At 25.6% G+C, this 24191-nt stretch overlaps 3 protein-coding genes across 4 annotated transcripts in view; 1 reads left to right on the forward strand and 2 right to left on the reverse strand.

Annotated features, from left to right (window-relative positions):
• The window catches only part of LOC129975626 (vam6/Vps39-like protein), a 32988-nt gene extending 23909 nt beyond the window's left edge, over positions 1 to 9079 (forward strand). The window contains exons 20-26 of the mRNA XM_056088707.1: positions 1762 to 1890; positions 2335 to 2437; positions 2902 to 2947; positions 3031 to 3183; positions 5984 to 6118; positions 7945 to 8036; positions 8895 to 9079. Of these exons, the coding sequence (XP_055944682.1) occupies positions 1762 to 1890; positions 2335 to 2437; positions 2902 to 2947; positions 3031 to 3183; positions 5984 to 6118; positions 7945 to 8036; positions 8895 to 8967 (731 nt within the window). The 3' untranslated portion in view covers positions 8968 to 9079. The remainder of the gene's footprint in view (positions 1 to 1761; positions 1891 to 2334; positions 2438 to 2901; positions 2948 to 3030; positions 3184 to 5983; positions 6119 to 7944; positions 8037 to 8894) is intronic.
• Positions 9080 to 11620: 2541 nt separating this feature from the next.
• Positions 11621 to 15828, reverse strand: LOC129975962 (cytochrome c oxidase assembly factor 7 homolog). Its single transcript, XM_056089271.1, has 3 exons — positions 15676 to 15828; positions 13613 to 13753; positions 11621 to 12511 (listed from the first exon to the last, which is right to left on the reverse strand). The coding sequence occupies exons 1-3, from the start codon at positions 15773 to 15775 to the stop codon at positions 12054 to 12056; spliced, it is 699 nt and encodes a 232-aa protein (XP_055945246.1). The 5' UTR covers positions 15776 to 15828; the 3' UTR covers positions 11621 to 12053.
• Positions 15829 to 18506: 2678 nt separating this feature from the next.
• Positions 18507 to 23165, reverse strand: LOC129975839 (oxidative stress-responsive serine-rich protein 1-like). 2 transcript variants are annotated; one of them, XM_056089078.1, is made up of 3 exons: positions 23125 to 23165; positions 20625 to 20721; positions 18507 to 19156 (listed from the first exon to the last, which is right to left on the reverse strand). In XM_056089078.1, exons 2-3 carry the CDS (start codon positions 20696 to 20698, stop codon positions 18694 to 18696), a joined length of 537 nt encoding a protein of 178 aa, XP_055945053.1. In that variant the 5' UTR covers positions 20699 to 20721; positions 23125 to 23165; the 3' UTR covers positions 18507 to 18693. The 2 variants fall into 2 exon arrangements, with proteins under 2 accessions (XP_055945053.1, XP_055945052.1); XM_056089077.1 differs by lacking the exon at positions 23125 to 23165 and adding an exon at positions 22926 to 23055.
• Between the last annotated feature and the right edge of the window lie 1026 nt (positions 23166 to 24191).

The following is a 24191-nucleotide window of genomic DNA, read 5'->3' on the forward strand; positions in this document are numbered from 1 at the left end:
ATTTAAATATTTCAGTAAACGGATAATTATTTTTCTTCTGCAGTTATAAATTCTCTGCATTTCATGTCTTATTCTGTAACTTTTTAAAATTGTCTCATGTGTAAATAGATAAAACTATGATTGTCAAGTAATTTGTGGTGCTTTACATGAAGCCATTAATATCGAGAGTAGTCACATTTAATGCAAACATATTTTGGAAGATGGCAATGCATTCTTCATTATGATTTTTGTTAAGAATTTAATTTAAATTTTAATTAAAAACTGAGGAAAATGATAGTGATTTTGATTATAATTTGCAGAAACGATTTCATGAAGATAATTTTTGCATTCTCTTAAAATCCTGTAAATTATAGTTTCTGTGATATTAATTCGATTATTTTGAATTTTATAATTTTTAAAAAGTTATCTAAATTATTTGCTTTTTTAAAAATATTTTTTACATTATTTTTTTCTTCCAAAATTAAAAGAATAAGGAATTATTACTTATGTTTTCTGCATTGTCAATAAAGCTGTTTTTTTTAACATTAAAGTTATTATAATTGATATTTTATCATAGCATATTGAATATTTTTGTTGAATCTTTCTATAAGACTCTTAGATAATATATAAATTATGAACTAAGACAGTTCTGTTATTGAATTACTTGTAATTGCCATTTTTCTGAGTTGTTTGGTTTAACTAACTTAATTAGCATTGATTAAATTTGCATACTATCTTTAACATTGTAGCACATATTTAATTTGATATCTAAGATTATTGCTCCATGAATATAGTAAATAGAATATACAGCTACTAAAATAATATAATCTAAATATTTGAATGAGCAATAGGAGATTTGAAATATTTTGCACTAAATAAATTTTAAAAATAGCTTGCTTGATGTGCTATGAAAAAGCAAGTTATCCAGCCATCGTACCCAAATCCAATACCAAACAACCTAACAGTCAAAGGTGGCTAAGGAAATAAAATATTTTAATCTGAATAAATAGCCATCCTAAATTTTAATGCTTACAAATAGCATTTTAGTTTCAGCAAACAATGGAAATGAAAACAGAGGTTAAACTAGTTATCATCAGATGGGAAAAGTTTCAAAAATTATCTACCAGTAGGGCAAGCTATGATTGCCCATTTAATGAACTAAAGAAAATAGAATTTCCATTTATGCATTTTATCATAAACAAAACATAATACATTATATTTTAAAACTTTCTTATGGTAATTTTATGTAAAAAAAATTTCAATATCAGTCAATTGCATTCAGAAATTATTTTCATTTAGTAATATTAACTTATCCATGTTTGTCACACAGTGTAATTGTTTCATATTTACAAATATATTTTTTATTCATATTTACAAATATATTTTTTATTCATATTTACAAATATATTTTTTATTCATATTTACAAATATATATTTAATATATTTATTTATTCTATTTTTCATAAGATTTATAAAAAATAGAATTCAACTTTAATTATATAATTTTTTTAGTTTATTTTGATATTATAGTTCATTCTTTTTTTTTTTTTTTTTTTTGCTCATTTAATTTCTATTTTACTTACATTAAATTTCATAATTTACATTTATTAGCAAATACATAAACTTTTACAAGTATTAAAAGTTTTATTGAAGTTTAATTGCTGTGCTGTACTTTGGTAGTGAAAAAATAGATTGTGATTTGTAAATAGAATGCAATTTTAATTTTGACAGATTGGTTGCAGTTTATAGATATAATTTTATTTCTCCTCTATTTATTTCTAGGTCATCCACCTGCTCCTGCCGGGCAAGAACCTGGTGAGCTAGGAGAATTAAGAACAAAACTTTTAAATTTCCTAGAAAACTCTAAATTCTATACAGTTGAACGCTTTGCTACTTACATGATGAATAAAGGTATGTTTGTATATTTATTTATTTAATTTTTTTCCCCCTAAATCTGATTGTGTTGGGTTCCGTTATATATCTTTCTGAGGTTTGATGAAACAGCCTGAGGACTGAAAAACTTTGTAGAAATATTTCTCTATAAATTGCAAAATTAAGTTTTTAAGTAATTATTATGATTGTGTTTGCGAATTCAGAATTTTAAAAATATAACACTTATTTAAAAAGTAATGCAGAAAAAACAAGGTTTCAAAATTAAAATATATATAGAGAACAATTGGAACAGTTATGTGTATGTAGGTATGTGTATATGCATTTTCCCCTTCTAAAACACAACTAATTTTCTTCTTTTTTTTAAAGCGGTTATGATATAAAATTTTACTCTTGATCAGTTAATAAATTTGTATTACAAGTCGAAAAGATAATTCTGCTTTGCCGTTATTACCTTCCTTATAGGTTTATATGATGAAGGAGCTATTGTTTTGGGTAGATTGGGAAGACATGAAGATGCATTGACTATTTATATTCATATCTTACAAAATTATGCCAAAGCTGAGAAGTAAGTTACAAATGATTTATGCATTTCTATAGCAAATTAATTTTTAAAAATTATTGACTTTAATTTTTGAGATTTGGAAATCCATATATATTTAAAGAAATTTGAAAATTATCATATTAATAACATCACAGAATGAATAAAATTTATACCTTATGTTTCTCTCTGTTATATTTTTCTGATTCATTGTATTTAATCAGTTTAACAGTATTCAACTGTTAATTTCTCTGTTGAGTATTAAAAAAAATGGTATTTTTGAAAATAATCAATATCAGATTACATGTATTTTTTTGATTAATTCAACTTTCCATTCCATCTGTTATGTATGCTTTTTTATTCATTTTTAATATTATGTTACATTTTATCTATTTTAAAAAATTGCTACCTTTCTTAATATACTCTTAAATCCTTTCCTATTGTATTCTAATTTCTTTAAAATCAATAATCAAAGTAATTTTTTTTTACAGTTATTGTAGAAAAAATTATTGCAAAGATAAACCAGGAAATCAAGATGTAAGTATAATTTCTTTCAAAATTAATTTTCATTTTTATTATTGTTTTTTAATAAATGAAAATTTATGAAATTTGTTTATTAGGTATACCTTACATTATTGAAACTGTATTTACCATCACCTGAAAATCAGAAAGTGAATATTCCTGTAATTGGTTACATTCCACCTCCTGAACCAGACATAGAAAGGGCTATCAATATTTTAAAGCAATATGCTGATGAAATTGATTCTTTTAAGGTATTTTTTAACATAACTATATTTTGATTTGAATGTCACATAAATATATGTTATTTTTGATTGCAAATAGAAAATGCTTTTATTGAATTTTTATTTCTTTCATAATATAATGCATGTTATTTCTTTTTAAAATAAAGATTTTTTTTCTATATAATAAACCTGAATCAATACTTTTTTTAAATGTATGTCTTTGTAATGTAACCATTCTTTAATTAGATTTTGCTTGCTGTTATAAGCGTTTTTTTTTTAATATTTATTTAAATCTAGTTTTAAAACACCAAATTTACTTTTTATGAAAATGTCTCTATTAGAGGTTAACTATTTCACGTTTCCCCTAAAAAAATAATCTTTATTTAGTTGAAATATGTATGCAGGCATTTCCTCGTGTATTTTAAGATCTTAAAGTTGTTGCATTGCTTATCTTAAATCATTTCAGATTTTATTGCTGGAGTTTTGTAATTCTTCTGATTAAATTTTACATTTCACAGCTACTTTTAATTAATATATCAACTAAATTGATTAATTTTAAATTTAAAATAAAAAAAAGACCAGAAATGAAATTAGCATGATTATTTTCAAATCAGATTAAAGTAATTAGAAGGCATACTTCATAAAAGACATCACTTGAATTAAATTAATTATTGCAGCTCATTTCTAATAATCATTTGATTATAAATATTTTTATTTAAAATATTGCTAATATTAAATGTTATATTAACCACTTTTGATGACCAACTATTTGCTCAGAGTTAATAATTGTTAAAAATTTCGGTATAATATTCTATGTAATATACAGTTGATAATTTTTTCAATAAAGTATTTTTTTTAACTTAAAATTTGATAAACATGTGTAGGATAGTATAATTTTTATTCTGATTATATTATATTAAAGAGAAGCAATATTTAAAAATGAATGGACTTTTTTAAAAATTCATTACTGCTTATTTTTGAAATTTAACCTGAATTGTCAGTTACAGCAAATTTTAAAAACTTTATTAAAAGTATACTTTAAATAAAACAAACTACTTATTATGAGAAAATAAACCATAATTTCATTCTTTCTCATTAATTTTGAAAAAAAATATATATATTAATGGCAGCAATGAAAATGATTTGAATTTCACTTTAATAATGAAATGTATTATAAAATACACTTAAAATGTTTTTTAATGATTAAAAACATTAAAAAATAAATGGCAAAAAATTAGTATCATTGAAAAGTTTAATATATTTTTTTTTAATTTTAAAATGAAGTAATCATTCTCTCCCCCCCCCCTCCATTATATTTTTGGAAGTTATGTTAAAAAATCGCCGAAACTTCTCTTAATTTTTAATTATTTTGTTATAATTTAAAAAATTTTAATTGATCCCAGATGTGCATTTTTACCATCCAAAATATATATATATAAAGTTTTGTACTATTTGTCGAACAGTTTGACTTGTTGGGTACCAACACTTATACATTAATCTTTATTATTATTAAAGAGTGAGATGAGAAAAAAATATATATAGTTGTATAAATATGGCTTTGCCTATTCCTAGGAAAAATACTTATTTGCTTGAATGCAAGAAAGAGTTATTCAAATATTTTACACTAGAAACTATATTCCTACTCTAAAACAAATTCTATAATGAATGATATCAGTCCAGTATGTGGGCTAATTTCTGCAAAATAATCGAATTCTTCTCTAGAAAGAGTGCCTATATTCCATGGAGAATAATAAATAAATAATCTAGAAGGCCAACAGTTGAGGAATATGGCTAATATTCTTTTTTAGTACATCCCATTGGTGTGTTTCTAGAGATTCTTTGACTATTCTTGACATATATGAGTGAGAATTGTCTTAGTGGAAAACATTCTGTAACTTTTGACAATTCTAGATATTTTTGCTTCATTCAAATTAATTTACTATAGTTTGTTATGTTGATCATTTGACAAAATAAATAGTTTTTGATAGATTATATCGTTTTTTTTTTTTTTTTTAAACTGTAGATTATATTTGCATTGTCAATCCATCAATGCTGGAGCATAGATGGATTTGGTTCATCAGGACATTTCAACCTTCATTCATTTAGGATTGTAGTAATTAATCCACTTCCCTTTCCTATAATATTCCGATGAAAAAGAATTCTTTTTCTATCTGTGAAGCAGCAGTTTTTCTATATTCTATGTTCCTTTGTTTTTTCAGTTGATATGATGTATAATTTTGTTGCTTTTGAACCACATCCAACATATAGACATTATAAAATTCATGGTTAGATAATATTGTGAAGCAGAAGCCGAATCTGATTTTTCTTGCATTGATTTTTATGAAATGATAATTTCACATGCTCTAATGTGTGTGTATCAAAATGATTGTTTTTTTAAATGGTCAGAAACACTTTGTATATTGTAATAATAAGAGCATATTCATTATAGATGTTATCAATATGTGTCTCCTCCTTTTTTTTTTTTTTTTTTTGCAATAAAATAATGAAGTAACATTTTCAAAATGCTGTTTGTTTGAAATTATCTCTTTCTCTGGAATGCAATATTTGATCTGAAAATATGATTTGTTTGTGCTTTAAATGAGTGTCAAGTGCTGATTACAAAATGTTGTTGATTCATTCTAACATAGTTGTTTCCTGTTGTTTGTACATCACATTTGGAAATATTCTAAAAGTATCTATTATAAAAGATTGAGATATTATTTATACAATTAATATTTTGTAATCTAGCTTTCAGACATTTGCTTTATATATACCCTCAGTATAATTTATTTGTGCTAATTTTGTTCAAACCAAACATTTACATTTATAGGCTCTCAGTCTTTTACCTTCAGTTATTCCTGTAAGCGCAGTAAAAGATTTCTTAGAATGTGTACTTCATAATATACAAGCCAGAAAATATGATGTACAATTGAGAAAATCCCTCCTCTACGCTGAGCATTTACAGGTAAAATGTTTACATTTTTAAAATTAAGTTTATTGCCTAAAATTTAATTTTATATCTAGGCTTGCTTTGAAATCAAAACTTTTAGTAGTTACATGACCTAACCAATCTAAAATTTATTGCTAGTTATTTTAAATTGGTTATTTTTTTAAACTATCGGTATTTGCAGATATAATACCTTTCCGCAAATTTCAGGATTTTTAGAATCAAATTTTACGATCAATACAAATCGGCATAAAAATTCTTATAAATATGCGTACGTACGCAAAAAACACGAGTAGCATACAAACAGCTGCATGCAGATTTAATATATGAATCTGTAGTATATTGTGTAATCTCGCTGAAAGCCATTTCAAGTACAAGGTGTGCTGGAGAAAAGAACCAGGTTTCGTTGAATTTTGGGATCAAATTTCAGCATTGGTTGAAAGGCCTGAAAGTTGAATTCTTTTCTTTATTGCCTTTTGTTTTATTCAGTTAGAAAATATCTGAAACTAAGAAAAGAAATTGGCTGTACGTATAAGAGAAAACATAACATAACATAAGAGAAAAGGGCTGTTATCTTTCTATGAAAAGAGTAATTTTATTTCCGTGATCTTTTAACATTATTTTGTTTTTGTTAAACTTTTCAATTTCATTTTTGATATTTTTATCCTTGTACAACAGGATGACAGCTCTCGTTTTTGATACTTTGAAACTGCAGGACTTTGATAAAAATCGAAAGAGGGAGAACTGTTGCATCTATATTGGAGAAAATATTTTTAAAAACTTTGATTTCAGTGGAAAAGAATTGTGCATTATTTGCAGTGACTTAATTTATTATGCCAAAAGAGGATTTGATACAATAGCTGATCATATAAAACTGTTAGTCAGGTTATAAAAATTGTTGGAAGAAGAGTTTGCAAAGAATGTGAACTATTCTTTATCAATTAATTTTTATCTGTTTTGATTTATCATCTTCAGCAGTTGTAATAACTAATCTTACACCTATGTCAATTAAAATCCTCCTTTTTGATAAAATTTCAAATGTTATATCCTTAATTTTGAATGTTATTACAGAACGTAATTTACTATTTCCAATGGCTATTATTCTGGTGAATGTTAGCATGACCTTAATTGAAGATAAAAAGTATTTCAAGTCATTTGTCATGAAGTAGAAATTGATAGTACAAAAAAAAAAAAAATTCAAGTCACTTTGAAAAATTTTCAAATTATAAACTTTTTTTTGAATTTAAATGAGATTACTAATTATAATAATTTGAAAATGCTTTCAATGTATTCAGTATAGATAAATAATAATTCTACATTATTTTGTAATATCTTGTGTACTTTTTGTACAAATTTTATTCAGTTAATAAAACTAATTTTACTTCTTGGTGCTTCTATTTTGCATGATAAAAAAAATAGGTATGATTGTCTTATAAATAAAACAATTTGATTTACTTATTAATTTTAAAAGTCATTCCTAACTATATATATATATATATATATAATCTTATTCATTTTAAAGGCAAAAATGTTAATATATTTAGCATGTTATGGTTCAAAAATGTGTCAGAGCTCAGCTTTTGTAAATTTTTGGTTAAAATTACATAATTCATATTATTAATTATATAGATTATTCAGTGGCTTCATTTTTATTAAAGATTGTTATTTTAATAAATGTCAAAACAAAAATAATTAGAATTCTATCTGACATTTATGTTATTCAAAATCACCATGATTTTTGTAATTTATTTCTGTTTTGAAACTAAAAATCTTAATTTTAAACAATTGTACATATTGTTTAATAATAATATTTATTATAATACACATTCATTTTTTTCACATAGGTTCAAGCTAAAAGTATCCATTTTCATTCTTATAAATTGATTGTAACCGATTTGGACATGTGTAGAGTGTGTCAAAAACGAATTGGAAAAAGGTAAGCTTCTAATGACTTTATATTTGAAATAGCAATATCCTGAAATTACAATCTTAAATTTAATTTTATTATTGCCAAATTACAACTACTTAAATATAAACATAGGTTACAAAATTCCTATTCATTGTAATATAGTATATAAATATTAAAAGAACTATCAACAAGAATCTCCTAAACTCAAGATTGCTTCATGAAAATCAAAATCTAAAAAGTTCCAAACTATTTTGTTGTGACATTATCATAGCTTATATAAAGTTTCCTTTAGAATCTTAAGGAAATGTTTAAATGTTTCAGTAATCTGAATATAATTACTTAAAATGTTTAAGTAATTATATTCAGAGGCTTGAATATTAGACATTTTTAAAACTTCCTGACATTTATTAAATTTTATCTGAAATTATTCTGCAAATGCATAATCTTAAAAAAAAAAAAAAAAGCAAAGCAAAATAATAATAATAATTTCAACATCTTCATTATTTTATGCATCATAAATAAAAATGTTTCCTGTTACCACTATGAAATCTAAATTTTTGCCACACATATTTTTAGGGATAAATTATTTGAAAATAATAATAAATTATACAGCTTTTAGTGTAAAGTTTTGTATTGAAATTTCAGTTTTTTTGGGACATGTTATTCATTTCTCAAAAATTCCATTATTTTTTTAACTGAATATTCATACTGTTATTTGCATCTATAATTCACTATCCATCACTACATAAAAAGGGAGTAAAATTTATCTTTTTATATATTTAATAAAAGTATTTTATGTGTATATTAATATAGAATTATATTTTTATAGGAATATTTTACTATAAAATGGGAATGTTAAATCTTTATTGTAATTTCTTTTTCTAGTGCCTTTGCTCACTTCCCTACTGGTGTTACAGTCCATTATTCTTGCAAAGACCAGTATGCGTTAGAAGCGTAAGACAAATAAAATATGAACTTTTTAATTTTTACTTTGTAAATTTTGAATTGATTTGCTTGTATATATTGTGCAAAATGTATAGAAATTAAAATATGAAATAATTTTATAATAATTTTGTGTCGGTGAAATTTTTTTCATTAAAAAAATAAAGATTAAACTGCTTTGTAGTATGAAAGTATATCAAAAACCTGGATAATTGCACTTCTTTTAAGTTATATCAATATCATGATATTTAAGATTTATTGGCCAGAAAAAAAAATTCTTAGTATTCATTATATAATAATTACGAATAGGAATTTTGTTAATGAATAATGCTTCTTAAAACTTTTCACTCAAATTTTGTATGTCTGAGATACAAGAAAAATAAGTGTTTACCTTAAATATTGCAAAGTTAAATGAAATCAGGTATGTAGCTGTATGAAAATTATGACTTCTGTAGAGATTGACAATAGAGTTACAAAAACTAACTTTTTATACATCCTCTAGTGGAAAAAGCATCAGTAAAAATCATCTATAAGGACACAAAATTTTATATTACTATTTACAGTATTTTCTGAGATATTAAAAGTTTATTAACTTAAATCATTTTGTCATAATTTAGACTGGCATTTGTATCAGCCTTTTGTTGTAGAATTTCAGAAATAGTACATATAGCATGAGTTATTAAAAGGGTAAAATCAGAAATTAATAGTGCATCCATCTATTATCAAATTTTTAAAAATGGTCAAATAATGCATTATAAAACTTTTTCAATACAAGCACCCTAACACCTATATAAATTTTTCTTGAATTTCTCAGAAAAGATCTGCTGCATCAATTGGAGGTTGTTGCATTATTTATGGCTTGACAAAGAAAAACATTGAGCCATAAATAAAAGCCAAGAAGCATCAAGTCAGGTGATCTAGGAAGAACTTCCAACAGTTCTAGACCTAACATATGGCAAGAAAGAGCACCATTTAATTGTAACCACTTGTATAGATGTAATATTAAAGCATTAGTTTATGCATATTGCCATTAAAAACTAATTGAATATAGTGTTCACCATTCAGCCTTCTACTGTGCAAAACAAGGCAATCAATGAATTTCTTAAAACATCCCACTATATATTTACAGAAAATTGCCACTGATGATGTTCTTCAACAGAGAATGGATCTTAAAAATTCCATGGGTTATTATTTTGGATAGTTGATGTTTCTATTTTTGTTAAAGCAATATGCGGGATTCAAATAATATTTCTTATCAATGAAGGATTTGATTATACTAGAAGTACAAACCAATTGCAAAAATCCAGATACCAGAATTGCCAATCTTGATTTGATTATAAGTATTTATGAATAGCAATTACTACTTAAAGCATTTTCTATATTATCATTTTTAGAATTATGAGTTCTAAACTGGCAGTTCATACACTAGCATGAATGTAACTTGAAATGTAAATTTCTATATTATTTGTAAAATGCCTCATTATCTCCTGGTAAGTATAGATCTTGGAGCTTGCAATTGCTGAACAATTCAGTAAATAGTCTTTTTAGAGGATGATGGGAATTTAAAAAACTACATTTATATACTTCACAGCATTATGATTTCATGCAGCATAACTTATCAGCATTTCAAAACATTCTTCATAACTGAAATATTTCATTCTTCAGGCAAATGTCATATGCACACAATTGAAGGCAAAGAATTTTATTTTCTTGTTCAGTTTATTATTATTACTTCTCTGAGACATTTTAAATCGTTCAGTTTCTCTAGTTTCTATTTCTTCTTTAAAAATCCAAAATTACAATAGTCGGTCAATCAAAATGTACAACAAAATGTGTGATTAGCAAATATTTTTCAAGTCATGATAATAGGATAATATACTTCTATACAGATATTCCTATGATAGATTTTCTCTGTTCAATAAAACTCCATTTCCATAATAAATGGAGTTTTATTGAACAGATTTGTAACTGAGTAGTTTTATTTCTATCTAAATTTTGAAATAAACATACTTTATAGCAGCAGGCATGACATTTTGTACAACTGTATGTGGATGCAAAAGAAATGTTTTACTAATTGGCACTTATATTCTGTAAAAACTGTATAAAAGTAATTTTTTTTAATGTATTATAAACCTCTACAGAAGACAAAGTGAATTTATATAATTACTCATCTTATTTAATAAAACTTTATAACTGGAAGCATATGTCTGTGTGGAATAAAAGTGTGTTCCATTTTATTGGGACTAACTGTATAATTGTGTATTCTACACCTTTAGATTTTTTTATTTATTTATTTAACAAAAAGAAGTAAACAGAAATAAAACAGTTTTAATATATGCTTCTATTATTATAGCATAATATTTATTAGTATACCATTACATTATTATTATTTTTTCCAAAAATATAAAGTCAAAACTAAACCGTAAAAATTTGAGGCACTGATCAAAATACTGTAGTAAATTAAATTTTAAACACATTTATAACATTTTTTAATTAATATTTCCAAACTTTCATATAATGCACACAGTATTGTTTAAAATAAATTATTCTCAACTATACAGTATGCTGCTAAAAGTATATTTTAATAAATTATTTTCTTCTTTTTAATATTTTCACAATTAGTTTTAAAATTTTATAACTATATTTTCTCATTCATAACCATATGGAATCAAAAACTTACTGGCTGATAATTAAGTCCCAAAATATATATATCATTATACAAATTTTAGAATTCAAATATGTGAAGTGAATGAGAGTCAATTCAAACATGAAATAAATTAAATAAAACATGTAGATAATGGAGGGTGATTACTGCAAATCCAGTGGTTATAGTTTACATATAATAATTCATCCTTTTTGTATGCAGTAATAATAATTTTACTTTAGAAAATGAATTTAAAGCTATGTACATTGAATTATATAAAATTATCATTTAATTTAACTGATCCTTCTTAGTTCAGTGATAAAATGATAAACTTTTTACCAGTAATAAATTATGCCAAGACTTTTGTTTAAACTTTTTTTAAGGCAGTTTTATTTACAATAAATTAAATTGCACTAAAAAGTTATTTTACACTATTAGCTATCATTGTTCATGAAATACTATGTATGTTGTTGTAAACCAATTGATTGTTTCTTCCTCATATCATCACGTATTTCACGAGCCTTTTCTTTAAATACATTTGCCTTTGCTTCGTCCTTTTCTACTCCATCGCCATTTTTGTACATTCGACTCAGATTCATACAAGCATATATATTTCCGCCGTTACAAGCAGTTAGTGATAATTCTGAAGCTTTTTTCCTATCCTTTGGGACACCTTCAGCACCAGTAATATATAAACTACTAGCAAAGAAACAACCCATAACATTTCCACCAGCACAAGCTTTTTCTAATGCTTTTACACCATTTGGGAAATCTAATTTTATCTCTGTGGTATCTTTTCCAGGACTTTTCTCTTTACTTGTCAGCATAACACCTACATGCAAGCATCCATCTGGGTGGTTGAGGTCACAAGCTTTCTTATAGTAATCAAATGCCAATAAGTTATTACTTTCACATCCTAAAAAATGTAAAATTATAAATTTCAAATAATAAATAAAGAAAATTTTGAACTTAAATATTAATTCTAGTCATAAATTATTACTGTTTATTGTACAACAGATAAATAAAGTGGTTATTATTAAATTATTAAACCAATATTGTTTTCCATCTATATGCCAATAACTTTTTATTTTCATATCCTTAAAATATAAAATTATAAATTTCAACTTCAGATCAAAAATTGTGATCTGAAATATTAATTCTAATCATATATTATTACTGTTGACTGTACATTAGACTTTTAATACAAATAAAATAGTTACTATCAAGTAATTAAAACAATTCTTTCCTTCCATGTTTTGTTATCAAAACCAGCACAGGTATCTGTTCTTTTAGAAAGGAAAGATTTTTCACATTAAACTGCATGCTTGTAATACAAGAAACTCCTTCAGCAATATAAAGTCAATTTTGGGCCCATGTAGACCTAAATCAGATATTTTGCTTCTAATAAAGCAGTCAAAGGTTTAAATGCTAATATGTACCCTTTCCAATAAAAATTGCATTAGTCTAAATTGATCTGATTAAAGCAAATTATATTACCATAAAAAATTCAATATAAAAATTGCTATAGCAGAGAAGCTTTTTTACCAATACTGTCCTCTTTTTCCATAAAAGAGGCAACATTATATTCGGATTTTTCTTTTCCGCAAAAGCTGTCAATCATTTATTTCATGTTAATTATGAATTAAACATCAATGATAATAATATTCAGTTCTACTCTGAGGGATATGATAGATAAAGTTAAATGTTATATAAAAAATTTGAGAGTAAAATTGAAATATATTTATTTAAGGAATCTCCTACTGAGTTAACCTTTAAAATTATCTTATGAGCTCTTGGCTCAACAACTATTCTGGCATCTTTACTTATAAGTTCCATGACTAATCTAAAACAAACAAAATCTTAAGCAGCTTTCTCTTTCCACTCAGTCAAACACAGATGTCATGCCAACAGTATGTGCATAAATAAACTATTTCTGCTATCAGTTATGTAAGATAAGCATAAAATTTAATTTAATAAATATTCTTCTAACTCAATATGAAATTTATATATTGCTTACCTTTCCCTAAGTAGCTAAAATTGCCAAATTTGAAACAACTTTTTGCATAATTCCTCTCATCACAATTTGATTTGAAAACTTTTACTGCACTCTCAAAATCCTTCTTTACAGCTTCTAAGTAATCTCCTAGCAAGTGACAACCTTCAAAAAATAAAATATAATGTTTGCTTTACTTAAAAGTCATTGTTATTAAATTTCATTGCTATTTTAGATTTTAATCAATATTAATGTCAGGAATATGGAAAATTGAATGTGATTTCAAAAGGTCACAACCTAATTTTTAAATAAAGAAGAAATAGTTTTCTATGTTTCTTTATAAATTTTTAAAATATGAATAAAATAGCAATCATATTATTTTTTTTAAATGCTACTTATATTTACATTCATCAAGTATTTTTATAAATATGTTTTCCAAATTATATACCAAGAAATATTAAGCATTTAAAAAAGATTTTAATGAAAAATCAAGATGCACCTCAGAATTTATCCTACATCATATTTCAGAAATAAACAAGATACTATTAAAAATCAAAGTATTTAAACATTAGAAAAAGATAATGTAGTTAGTTTCACAAATTCTTATTGGATTATTTATATTTATAAAATGTTTTACTGATACAAAGGATGTATCATAATCAAAAATGTCATTTTCACTATCCCAGAATAATAAGATGATAGTAAGAAAAGAACCAGAAAAAAAAAATTCTAAAACCTTAAACTTTTTATATTTATTTATTAAATTTTTAACAAAATATTTCTAATATGCCTCTAAAATATTTCAAGTATCGATTTTTTAGGTATAGAAATCCTGATAAAATAATTTAAATCTGGAATTCTTAATAACTGGTTAATAAATTTAATACAATCTTTGTGCAGTTATTTTTAGAGCAACTAGCCAATTAAATTGCTGTTTTCATTTTTTGGAAATTTGAAGAAAGGATAAAACTTATTTTGTTAAAAACATTATTGTAACATGTTGAGTAAAAATAAAAGTAATTTCAGGTTAAATCTTGCTAATATAGCTATGTTTCTTCTTTCTGCCCATGATACAAGATCTTTTCAATTCAAATATTTTGAATATGATTCTTACGATATTTATTTAAAATTAATTACTATTCAGAATTTGAATGCAATTTTCATTACTCAAAACTAATCCTGTGAAAGTTCAGTGAATTCAATCAGGGCTTTTATTGCTCAACATTACTATTAATCATAATAATTTACACAAAATTTAAATTACAACTTTACATAAAGCATAAAGAGCACATGGGGAATATATTAGAGCAATGCTGTTACAACAATAAACAACAACTGCTGCTGTAAAAACAATAAATAAATATAATTTGAAGCTTTTAATTCTGTAATTATTTTACTAATTTATTAAATGTTATCAGCAAAAATGCTAATATGCTTTTTTAATACTTTTTATATCATTAATTAAAATTTCTCTCAATGTAATAATAGGTAGTTTTACAAATATCTAATTCATTTTTAGAATTATTTTTACCTCTTCAAATGATTATCATGAACTATTTCTTCATTAAATTATTTATGTGCTAATAGCTTTATCATATTTATAGCTTAAATAACACTACATTTTAACAGTCTATCTATTCACTGCTATAATATTGCATAAATATAAGCACTCATATACTGCCTTAAAAAACCTCAAGCATTTGCTTTTTGAAATAAGAAATATAGGAAAACTTTTAAAATTCCTGTAGTCTGCAAATATATGACCTTGAATGTAATTATTGAGGAACTTGAACTCTTTTATAGAGGAATTGTCTTTCAGTAACATATTTTTTGCAGCCTTGAGACCTGAAAGATGTTCCCATGCTAATTATTTGTTGAAAGAATTACTAAACAAAAGAAATGTTAGCAATTCATAATGGTTTCAGTTTTTATACCACTCAATTCTATATTTAAGATGGTAGAAAATAATATGCTAAAACTGCTAAAGTAGCGTTTATGCCATGATAGATGGTGTTACATAACTGGTTTGTGAAAAGGCAATTTACAGTGAAACATGTAAAAAGCAACTGAACAAAACATGGATTAACCTTCAGGATCTTTCTCCTTGAAACAAGAAAATTTGTATTCGATTCCTAATTTCTCTAAATATTCCTGAGCTTCCTCTTCCGATTTGAAACCAAATGCCATGCTAGTTTATTTATGTTTCAGCGGTCTCTCAAAGGATTCAACAAAATATAAACAAAGCCATTGCAGTTGCAGTTAATTTAGATGTGCAAGAATCGGAATGTCCAATATACATCTTAATTTCCATTAGACTAGAGCAAAAAAAAAAAAAAAAAATCATTATCAAGGAAAAGAATAAAAATGTTATGTTCGTGTGATATTTATATATTGTGCTCTCCAATTTCATTTAGGAATTTACTTGACATTTTATGTTATGGTAATGGACGTGATTTCATTACTTTATGAAAAATAACCAATCGGTTTAGAATCAAATAGAAACTCGCATCCTACACGTATTTTTCGGCGATTGTGAAATGGACCGAATAAATCTGATTGCAAACCTTTTTCATGCCAGGCAGTCTATCTGTCCTCTTAGCATTTAAAAATTTTCCAAATTATTCATCAAAAGACTGGACTACAAAATTATGATGAAAAAACAATAATAAATTTTAAAAAATAGTTCTACTTTGGAATCACGGACAATTACTTTATATGAATGAAATGGCGGGAATAAAATCGAAAAATGCATCTCGGAATCTTCAGAAAAAATTAAATGGATTGCACAAGATCTTTAAAAATTCCTTTAATAAAAGTTCTTTAAGGGAAAGCATCTCAAAGAAATAACTAACAATTATCGAAAGTTATTTTATGATCTGTAAGTAAAGTACTTTCCAGAATTTTTTAAATTTTCAAGGTGGTATCGAAACAGAAAAGAAGATAATCTCATCATTCGAATCTTATATAAATAATTATTATCTCTAGAGTAATGAGATCATTATTCAATATTAGAGTACCTCAACATCAACTAATCCAATATGTAATAGATGCAAAGATCAAAATAACCTGCACTCCGACTTTTTTTTTTTGCTCAAATTACTTTCCGAATCGAACAAATTTTAAAAAGCCTTTTCCAGTATCTCAATCCATACAAATAATTTTTACACTCAATTTTTAATAGTAAATTTTATTTTCGGGTCTTCATCCAAAGCTAAAAATTCATCTTATAATCGAATGTGAACTTTTTTCCAGACCAAAGATAATGGTCTTTGCCGCTCTGTCTCTCAAACAAAGAAAAAATGTGATTGAGAATAGAACTAAATGGAACGGCTTATGTTGGTTCAAGAATTGAGTGCTTGTTCGAAAGCATGCTAAGTTAAAAATCAATTCCCTCGAGATAAATACTGGTTAGCTACTTAACTCTCAAATTAGATTAATCAGTAATAAATTTAATATTTCATAAATCAAGAATGCCCAGAGAAATCGAATTCAAACGCGTTCAACTAGGAAGTTGGAAGTTACTAGGAAGTTAAATTCGCATTCGCAGTGACAATCAATAAGTCGCAAGGCCAAACGATGTCTGTTTGCGGCTTAGATTTGGGCACATCATGTTTTTCATAACTTTTAAGAGATCAAACAATGTGTATGTTCGTTATGTTAATGAAATACATCGTATTGAGAAAATGAATGGTTGGTGTTTATTTTTATCGGCGATCGTCTACAGCGCTCCATTCCTCTATCTATCCCCACACACTTACAATGCATTCGTTATCAACCAAAATATTCACTAGAAATAATTTATAAGGCAGAACAACGTTTGCCGGGTCATCTAGTGATATATATATATGGAAGCAGATAAGCCTCCACGAGATGGCGCAGGCTACGCCAGGGAGAACCCTAACGCTGGTAGATGGAATGAGACGAGAGCGAGCGGGTGCTGAAATGTTCGGATTGAATGGCTGTGGACCGTGGTAGTACGATGAGATGCCCACGCTGTAATATGTACCGAAAGTTGTAAATATGTATAATAGAACCCATATTTAACCCTAGACACCGTTTCGTAGTGAGTTTTTTTGAAGGATGGATACCTTCTCTCCCACATATATATACATTAAATACTTCTTAACCGGCAATAGAAATCAAATACAAGCATAAAACAAAATTATATGTACAAATCACTGAAAAAAATGTTGATATAAAGGAAATTAATTTTTTTTTTTCCTTTCATTAAATAAATATTTGGATTTCTCCTATTTCTTTTTAGAACAAGTTAACCAAAACCAGCTTAATAAATCTTGTTGTCTAGTCAAAGTCCCTCCCCCCTTCAATGATACTAATTTCTAGTTTTATAAATCACATGTTGAAAAAAAAAGTAGTTCAAAATAATAATTAAAAAAAGTATTTATCAAATATTCTAGTCAAATCGACACATTTTCTAAAAATTTATAAATTGACATTTCATTAAATTTTTTTTAGGAAAGACGTACAAGTGTTGCAAATTAATTTGAAGTTAATTTTGCCTTTTAAACCCGCTTGAAAGGTGCATTGTCAAAGCAGTAATTTAGAAACTATGAAATTAATACTAGATTTGTATTTTAGACATCTATGAAAACTGCAATCAGTTATCAGAGAAATATTTAAATACATAGTGACTTGGTTTCAAAACCCTGTAAATGAAAAAATTGAAATGTTTAAAAAAATACTTTACAAAGAGCACTAATTAAGATTTTTAAAATATCCAACAGGAGCATTAATTTACGAACTTATGAGGGGCTGTTTTCCCTATTAGAATCAAAAATAATTCCATTATTATAAAAATTTATATTTATAAAATTCTGAAATCAAGTTGATGATAAATAAGATTAGCATCACTTTTTGTTGTAACTTGAATGTACAGAATTTAACAAAAATAAAGAAATACACAATAAGAAAATTTTTATTAAACACTCATTTCAACATCAAACCTATGAAATTCTATAACTTTACATAAGCAAAATGGAGGCACACTGCTTCAGTAGAAATTTTATCAACAGCAAATGTTTTGTTCACAATCACACATGCATAAAAAATTATGAACTCTGAAAAAAAGATGAAGTTCATATAAACTATGTATACATCATCTCCGCCATATGAGACATTTTTTTGGGAATATATACAAAATTATCAAAGTAGCCTGCTAACTCATCAACAGTAATATCATCTGAATGATCTTGAGCAGTCTCTTCTGTAACATATTGAACACTAATGGCTAATCTATGATCTACAGCACCTTCTGTTGGGGGACATTCTTGTGTATGGCATGATTGTTTGACAACTTCCACAATTTCATTGAGACTCAACTGCAGGAAAAGCTCACTTTCTGAAACTGATGACTTTTCTAGATTAAGTTTCTTTTTGGAGCATTTCTTTTTCTTTTTTCTAGACAACCACTTTGAACATGAGCTGGATCGACATTTACATTGTTCTACTTTTGATGAGCTTGAAAGATTTGGACTTGAATCTCTTTCCTTATTTAATACACTATAAGTTTTCTGACAACATTTTGAAAGGGATTCATCCTGACAAAGACTGAAAATAAATATATAACTATTAGACATCAAATGCAGATCGCTATCTATACACACAGAGAAAACTAAATCAATGAACATTATATCATTATTCAAGAAAATAAATGGTATGGGTGAATTAATTTGAATTTAGATCTTGAAACATTTAAGACAAAGTATGAAAGATATATATTTAAAAAGAGTCCTTTTCACTGAATAGCCGATTTGTCCCAAATTTAAATAGATTAACTATCTTCAATGTAGTTACAGAAATAATTTATTTTTGTATACTTCATTTAATAAGCACATCTATAAATTCAGAATTTATGGCAACAGCCTAAGTAATTCAAGCAAGCTGAAGTTATAAAATAAAAAATTTAATCCATATACAATAATGATTTTATTCATAAGCTCTCACTCAGAGAATAAAAATCTAACATTTATAACTTATAAAAATAATCATCATCATCTTTCAGTAATGTAAATACAAATTGAAATTCATGTCTAAAAAAAATTAGCCAAAAAAATAATTATCTTTTTAACAGAAAATTTATGCAGTTTAAAGGTTTAATGAAACAATGAAATAGATTTGATAGTTTACTTAAAATTAGAGAAAAATTGCAGTACAACTAAATTCATACAATTGAAAAGATTATATATATTATTTTGAAAATGGATAAAAGTTTCACACTGTGATATTTTCCAAAGTTATGAAGAGAAATGTTAATCTGTAATTTTGAAATAAAATTTCATCAAGGTAAACATTTCACCTCATTCAAAGTATATTTGTATTAAATTTTGCACTTTTAGATCAAATGGTCTGTCATGTAGAGCATCAACAGTAAAAACACATATTTATTATTAGTAGTAGAGAAGATAATGCATCAACATTGTATGGATTATGAGCGGAGAAAAATGATGGAATTTAATTTTTTGGAAATATATCTTTTAAGTTCAGATATTCATATGTATTCAAAATATTAAAGAAATTAACATTTTCAACTAGGGACACACTTAAAAATGTATAAATTCTTACTCAAAAATTTGCAAATAATATTGAATAGAACAGTGAGACTAAACAGAATACATGAAAATTAAAATCTTCATTATGAGCCATGTTATCAATAAAACAAATTCATTAGATATATTAAAACACAAAAACATTGAAGATAAGAAAAGCAGCAGAGTTACTTTTGATATTTTATTATGTAGAAAGCATAACTGGGAAAAGAAAAAGCACACAACACACTCGATAGGTTAACATTTCAAGACGAGTTCACAAAATATAAATTCCTCAGATGGAAAAATTCAAATTACAGTTCTGAGAGTTTAAGGCATTTGTTACAGCATAATATTTATCTTTAACTCTAAGTACTTTTTAGGGTCTACACAGAATATGTAAATAAAAAAGAAAAAAAATTATTAAAACATGATTTTTGATATAGAAACCTATTATCATCTAATAGTTTAAATATAATAAAATATATAACCTGTTAAAATCCACTCTCAATTTTTTAAATTCGCTCTGCAAATCATTCAACTGGCAGTCCTCGCTATCAGCCATTTAAACATATACTTTCAAAGTACCTATAACAATTGATTAATTATCATCACAAATGCATATTAATATATCTTTTCAGGAAAAAAAACACCATAAGAAATTTAAAATATGAGTTTAAAAATATTTTAATCTCTGGGAATACAAATGTAAAATAATATCAAAAAGATAAACTTATCATTTTTTAAAAATATTAATAAAAAGAATACAAGTAATAATCATGACAAAAATATTTTATTATTTTTAATAAATTATAGCTAAATAACTCCATTTAGAACTAGAAATCCCTAATATTAATAAAAAATTAAATTATAAATAAAGTTGTATAAGCCAATGGGTTCCCAAAACATTAACTTTTTATCATTAAAAAAATGATTAGATGTTATAATGGTGAATATGGGATTGAATCTGTTTCTTTTTACATTTCTAACTAGCTTTTTTTAGCTTTACAGAAAAGCTTACTAGCTAGCTTTAGCAGAAAATAGAAAATCTTGTTTCATTAAATTACTGATATTAATTTTAACTGATATACTTATAGTAATTTATAAAGATTTATAGTCTGTCTAGTTCTATAGAAAAAATATATTGCATCTTTAAATCATAATACAAATACTCACAGTTTTTATATGCAATCAACTTGCAACTGATTACTAAGCTAAGACAAACAAATTAAATAAAATTTAAAAAAATCATATACAAAATGATTAAATATGCAACAAATATCTTATATTATGCAAATCAAGAAACTGTTTTAAAAATAATATCTAAAACATTTTTACAAATAGAATGACTGCCTGTATCTGAATATCAATCTGGTATAATCTACACAATAATGGAGAGTTAAATAAGTACAATGAGTCAAATATAAATACTATTCTTTTAATTGAACGCTTGAGCTTTTATCATTGTCTCTACTATTAGCACATATTATTATAATTATACATATACAAAATAAAATTTAGATAAGTGAATTAAAATACTGAACATTCATTAAAATTATTTCTTATGCAATCCAGTCTCACTTAAAGGACACTTCTCGTAATGAGTGAATCTAATAATGAATAAAATGAAGGATTTTCTTAACGGTGATGTTTTGCAAAACGAATGATGAGAAGACATCCTAATGTCACATTCAAATTCTTAGCTATCAATCTACAATTAATGTTTGTGTAATGACTTTCAAAAAAATTAAAAGCAAAATTATAAAATATATGGTTAACTGAACCTTAAATAAATATGAGAAATACTGATAAACATTATAGTTTTATATTATAATAGGAAGAAGAAGTATTTCACTAGCATGTGCACACAAATACAAGCATATTTAGGCATTGCATTCAAGTGTCACGGCAATAAGTGGAGGATATATCGACAGTAGAGAAAGGTGTAACTGCTTCAATATAGCATCAACCTTCTAGTCAATTAAAAGATATGCTGCAAGCTTGAGAACCTGTTACATCATATGTTCAGAAGCATCACTCTACAAGGTAGTAGCTAAGCATGCTGCAAATCTATTTAAAGATAATGCTGTATCTGATTTATGCAAAATTTTGCCTACGCAAAAACAAATTACAGCTTTCTTGTAAAAATGCATGAACTATAAGTTACATTATTAAATGTGAGCACTTTCATTTACTTTTGGAATGGAATGCTTTATCCTATTTTACACTGATCTTATAAGAAAAATTATATCGTTTTGCGAGTAGGATTCAGGAACGAAATACATTTGTTGAGAGAATTTCCACTATACATAGTCAAAGTTGCGAACAACTTTTCTTCAGATGTCAATTTTTAAAACTCTTTAATTATTAAAAAGATTTTTCTATAAAACTGATTTAATAGCAAATATAGAAATCATCAAAATTGGAATATTTTTCAAACATAGTATTAAAGTGTAGAATATTCTAATCATACGCAATGTCTAATTATTTTACTTGCGCTTCGGAACAGGGGAAAATAAAAAGTATACAACACTCGTTCAACCATTTAAACGTATGAAGCAAAAAATAAAGAAAATGAAATGACGATAAATATATAGTTCTCATACAGTTTAAAGTAAATAAACGCAAAAATATTGTATAATAACAATCAGTAGCAGATAAATTGTACTACATTTCATTTATTTCTTTGATTTTCATAAATTCAAACATACAAAAATGAATAAGAATTTTTTGAAAGAATTGCTTAATAATCTAGGATTATTATAAGTATATTATAAACATAAAAATCGTACCTTACAAATTCTAATCTGTTTTATTTACTATGGTAAGCACATTAAAAAGAAAAATTATAATTGTTATAAGTATACATTAAGAGGTAAAAAAAACTATGCCTTGACTACATATTACTAAATTGTTTGAAAAAGAGTTAACACAAATGCACATTTTTTAAAGTAAAATTTAAATGACTTTAAAAATATTAAAACAACTTGCCTTTATTTTCTTTTATAAACCATTACGCATCATTATTCTAAACTTTTGATAATGTTGCCATTCATCTTTCAAAAGTAAGATGTTCTGTCATTATTTTCTCCCTTCTCCTCATCCCCTTTGTTAGAATAATGTTATTATTAAAAAAAAGTTTGAATTTACCGATAATTTCCTCTTTAGTCATCAAAATATCATATTAGTCATACTATGAACTATTTTAAACTGTCGGAGATTTATAAAAATAGAATTGTTCACTACAAAATGCTGACGACAATCCAGAAAACCAAACATTTCGAGTTATCTTATCCCACAAACATAATGCATTATCCAACAAATTGAGTATAGTTTCATGATCCTTTAAATCTCCGAAAGGTCTTGTTCTACAATTGGATTTTCATTAATCTAATTATAAAATATTATATAAGTCTTTGATGTTTGTGATTAAAATCTGTAAAAGTTTGATTTGTATAAAGTCTTCGGATCTTATTTCAAAATGCATAATTATCTTTTTTAAGTTTGTTTCTATATCATGTTTCTCTATTTATTGAAAAAAAAAAAATGTATTTTTCTAAATGCTTAAAAATGGAAGCGATAGACCTGTGGAGAATAGCATATAATCCAGTTAACAAGTACGCTACAAGCGCGTACGCTTTTGTATCCTGGTTTAGTTACTGGGCTGCGAACCGAAAGGTCCCAAGTTCTATCGCAACGCATATCACTAAAGACCAAATTCTGAAAAAAAAAATCAAATCTGAAACAATGTAGTCTAAGTTCAAAATCATTTGCCATCTTGTAGTTTAATTGAGAAAGGGAAGTATATCCGTACTTTTTAGAAGCCTGAATTAGCATTATGATAAACTGATTCATGATGACTTTTCAAGTTTCCCGAAGGCTTACGTAAAATCTGTCTTGATCTCTAAGTTCATGTGACTTGGTTTTTCAATAGGATTAATTAAAATTATTCGCTTCTACCACATTTCTTATAATCTTAGAGCTACGTACTATAAGTACAAAATAGTTCATAATATAGTTTCGATACCTTCACGACATTGAATAGAATTCGGAATACT

The sequence above is a fragment of the Argiope bruennichi genome, chromosome 7, assembly GCF_947563725.1.
Source record: "Argiope bruennichi chromosome 7, qqArgBrue1.1, whole genome shotgun sequence".
NCBI lineage: Eukaryota > Metazoa > Arthropoda > Arachnida > Araneae > Araneidae > Argiope > Argiope bruennichi.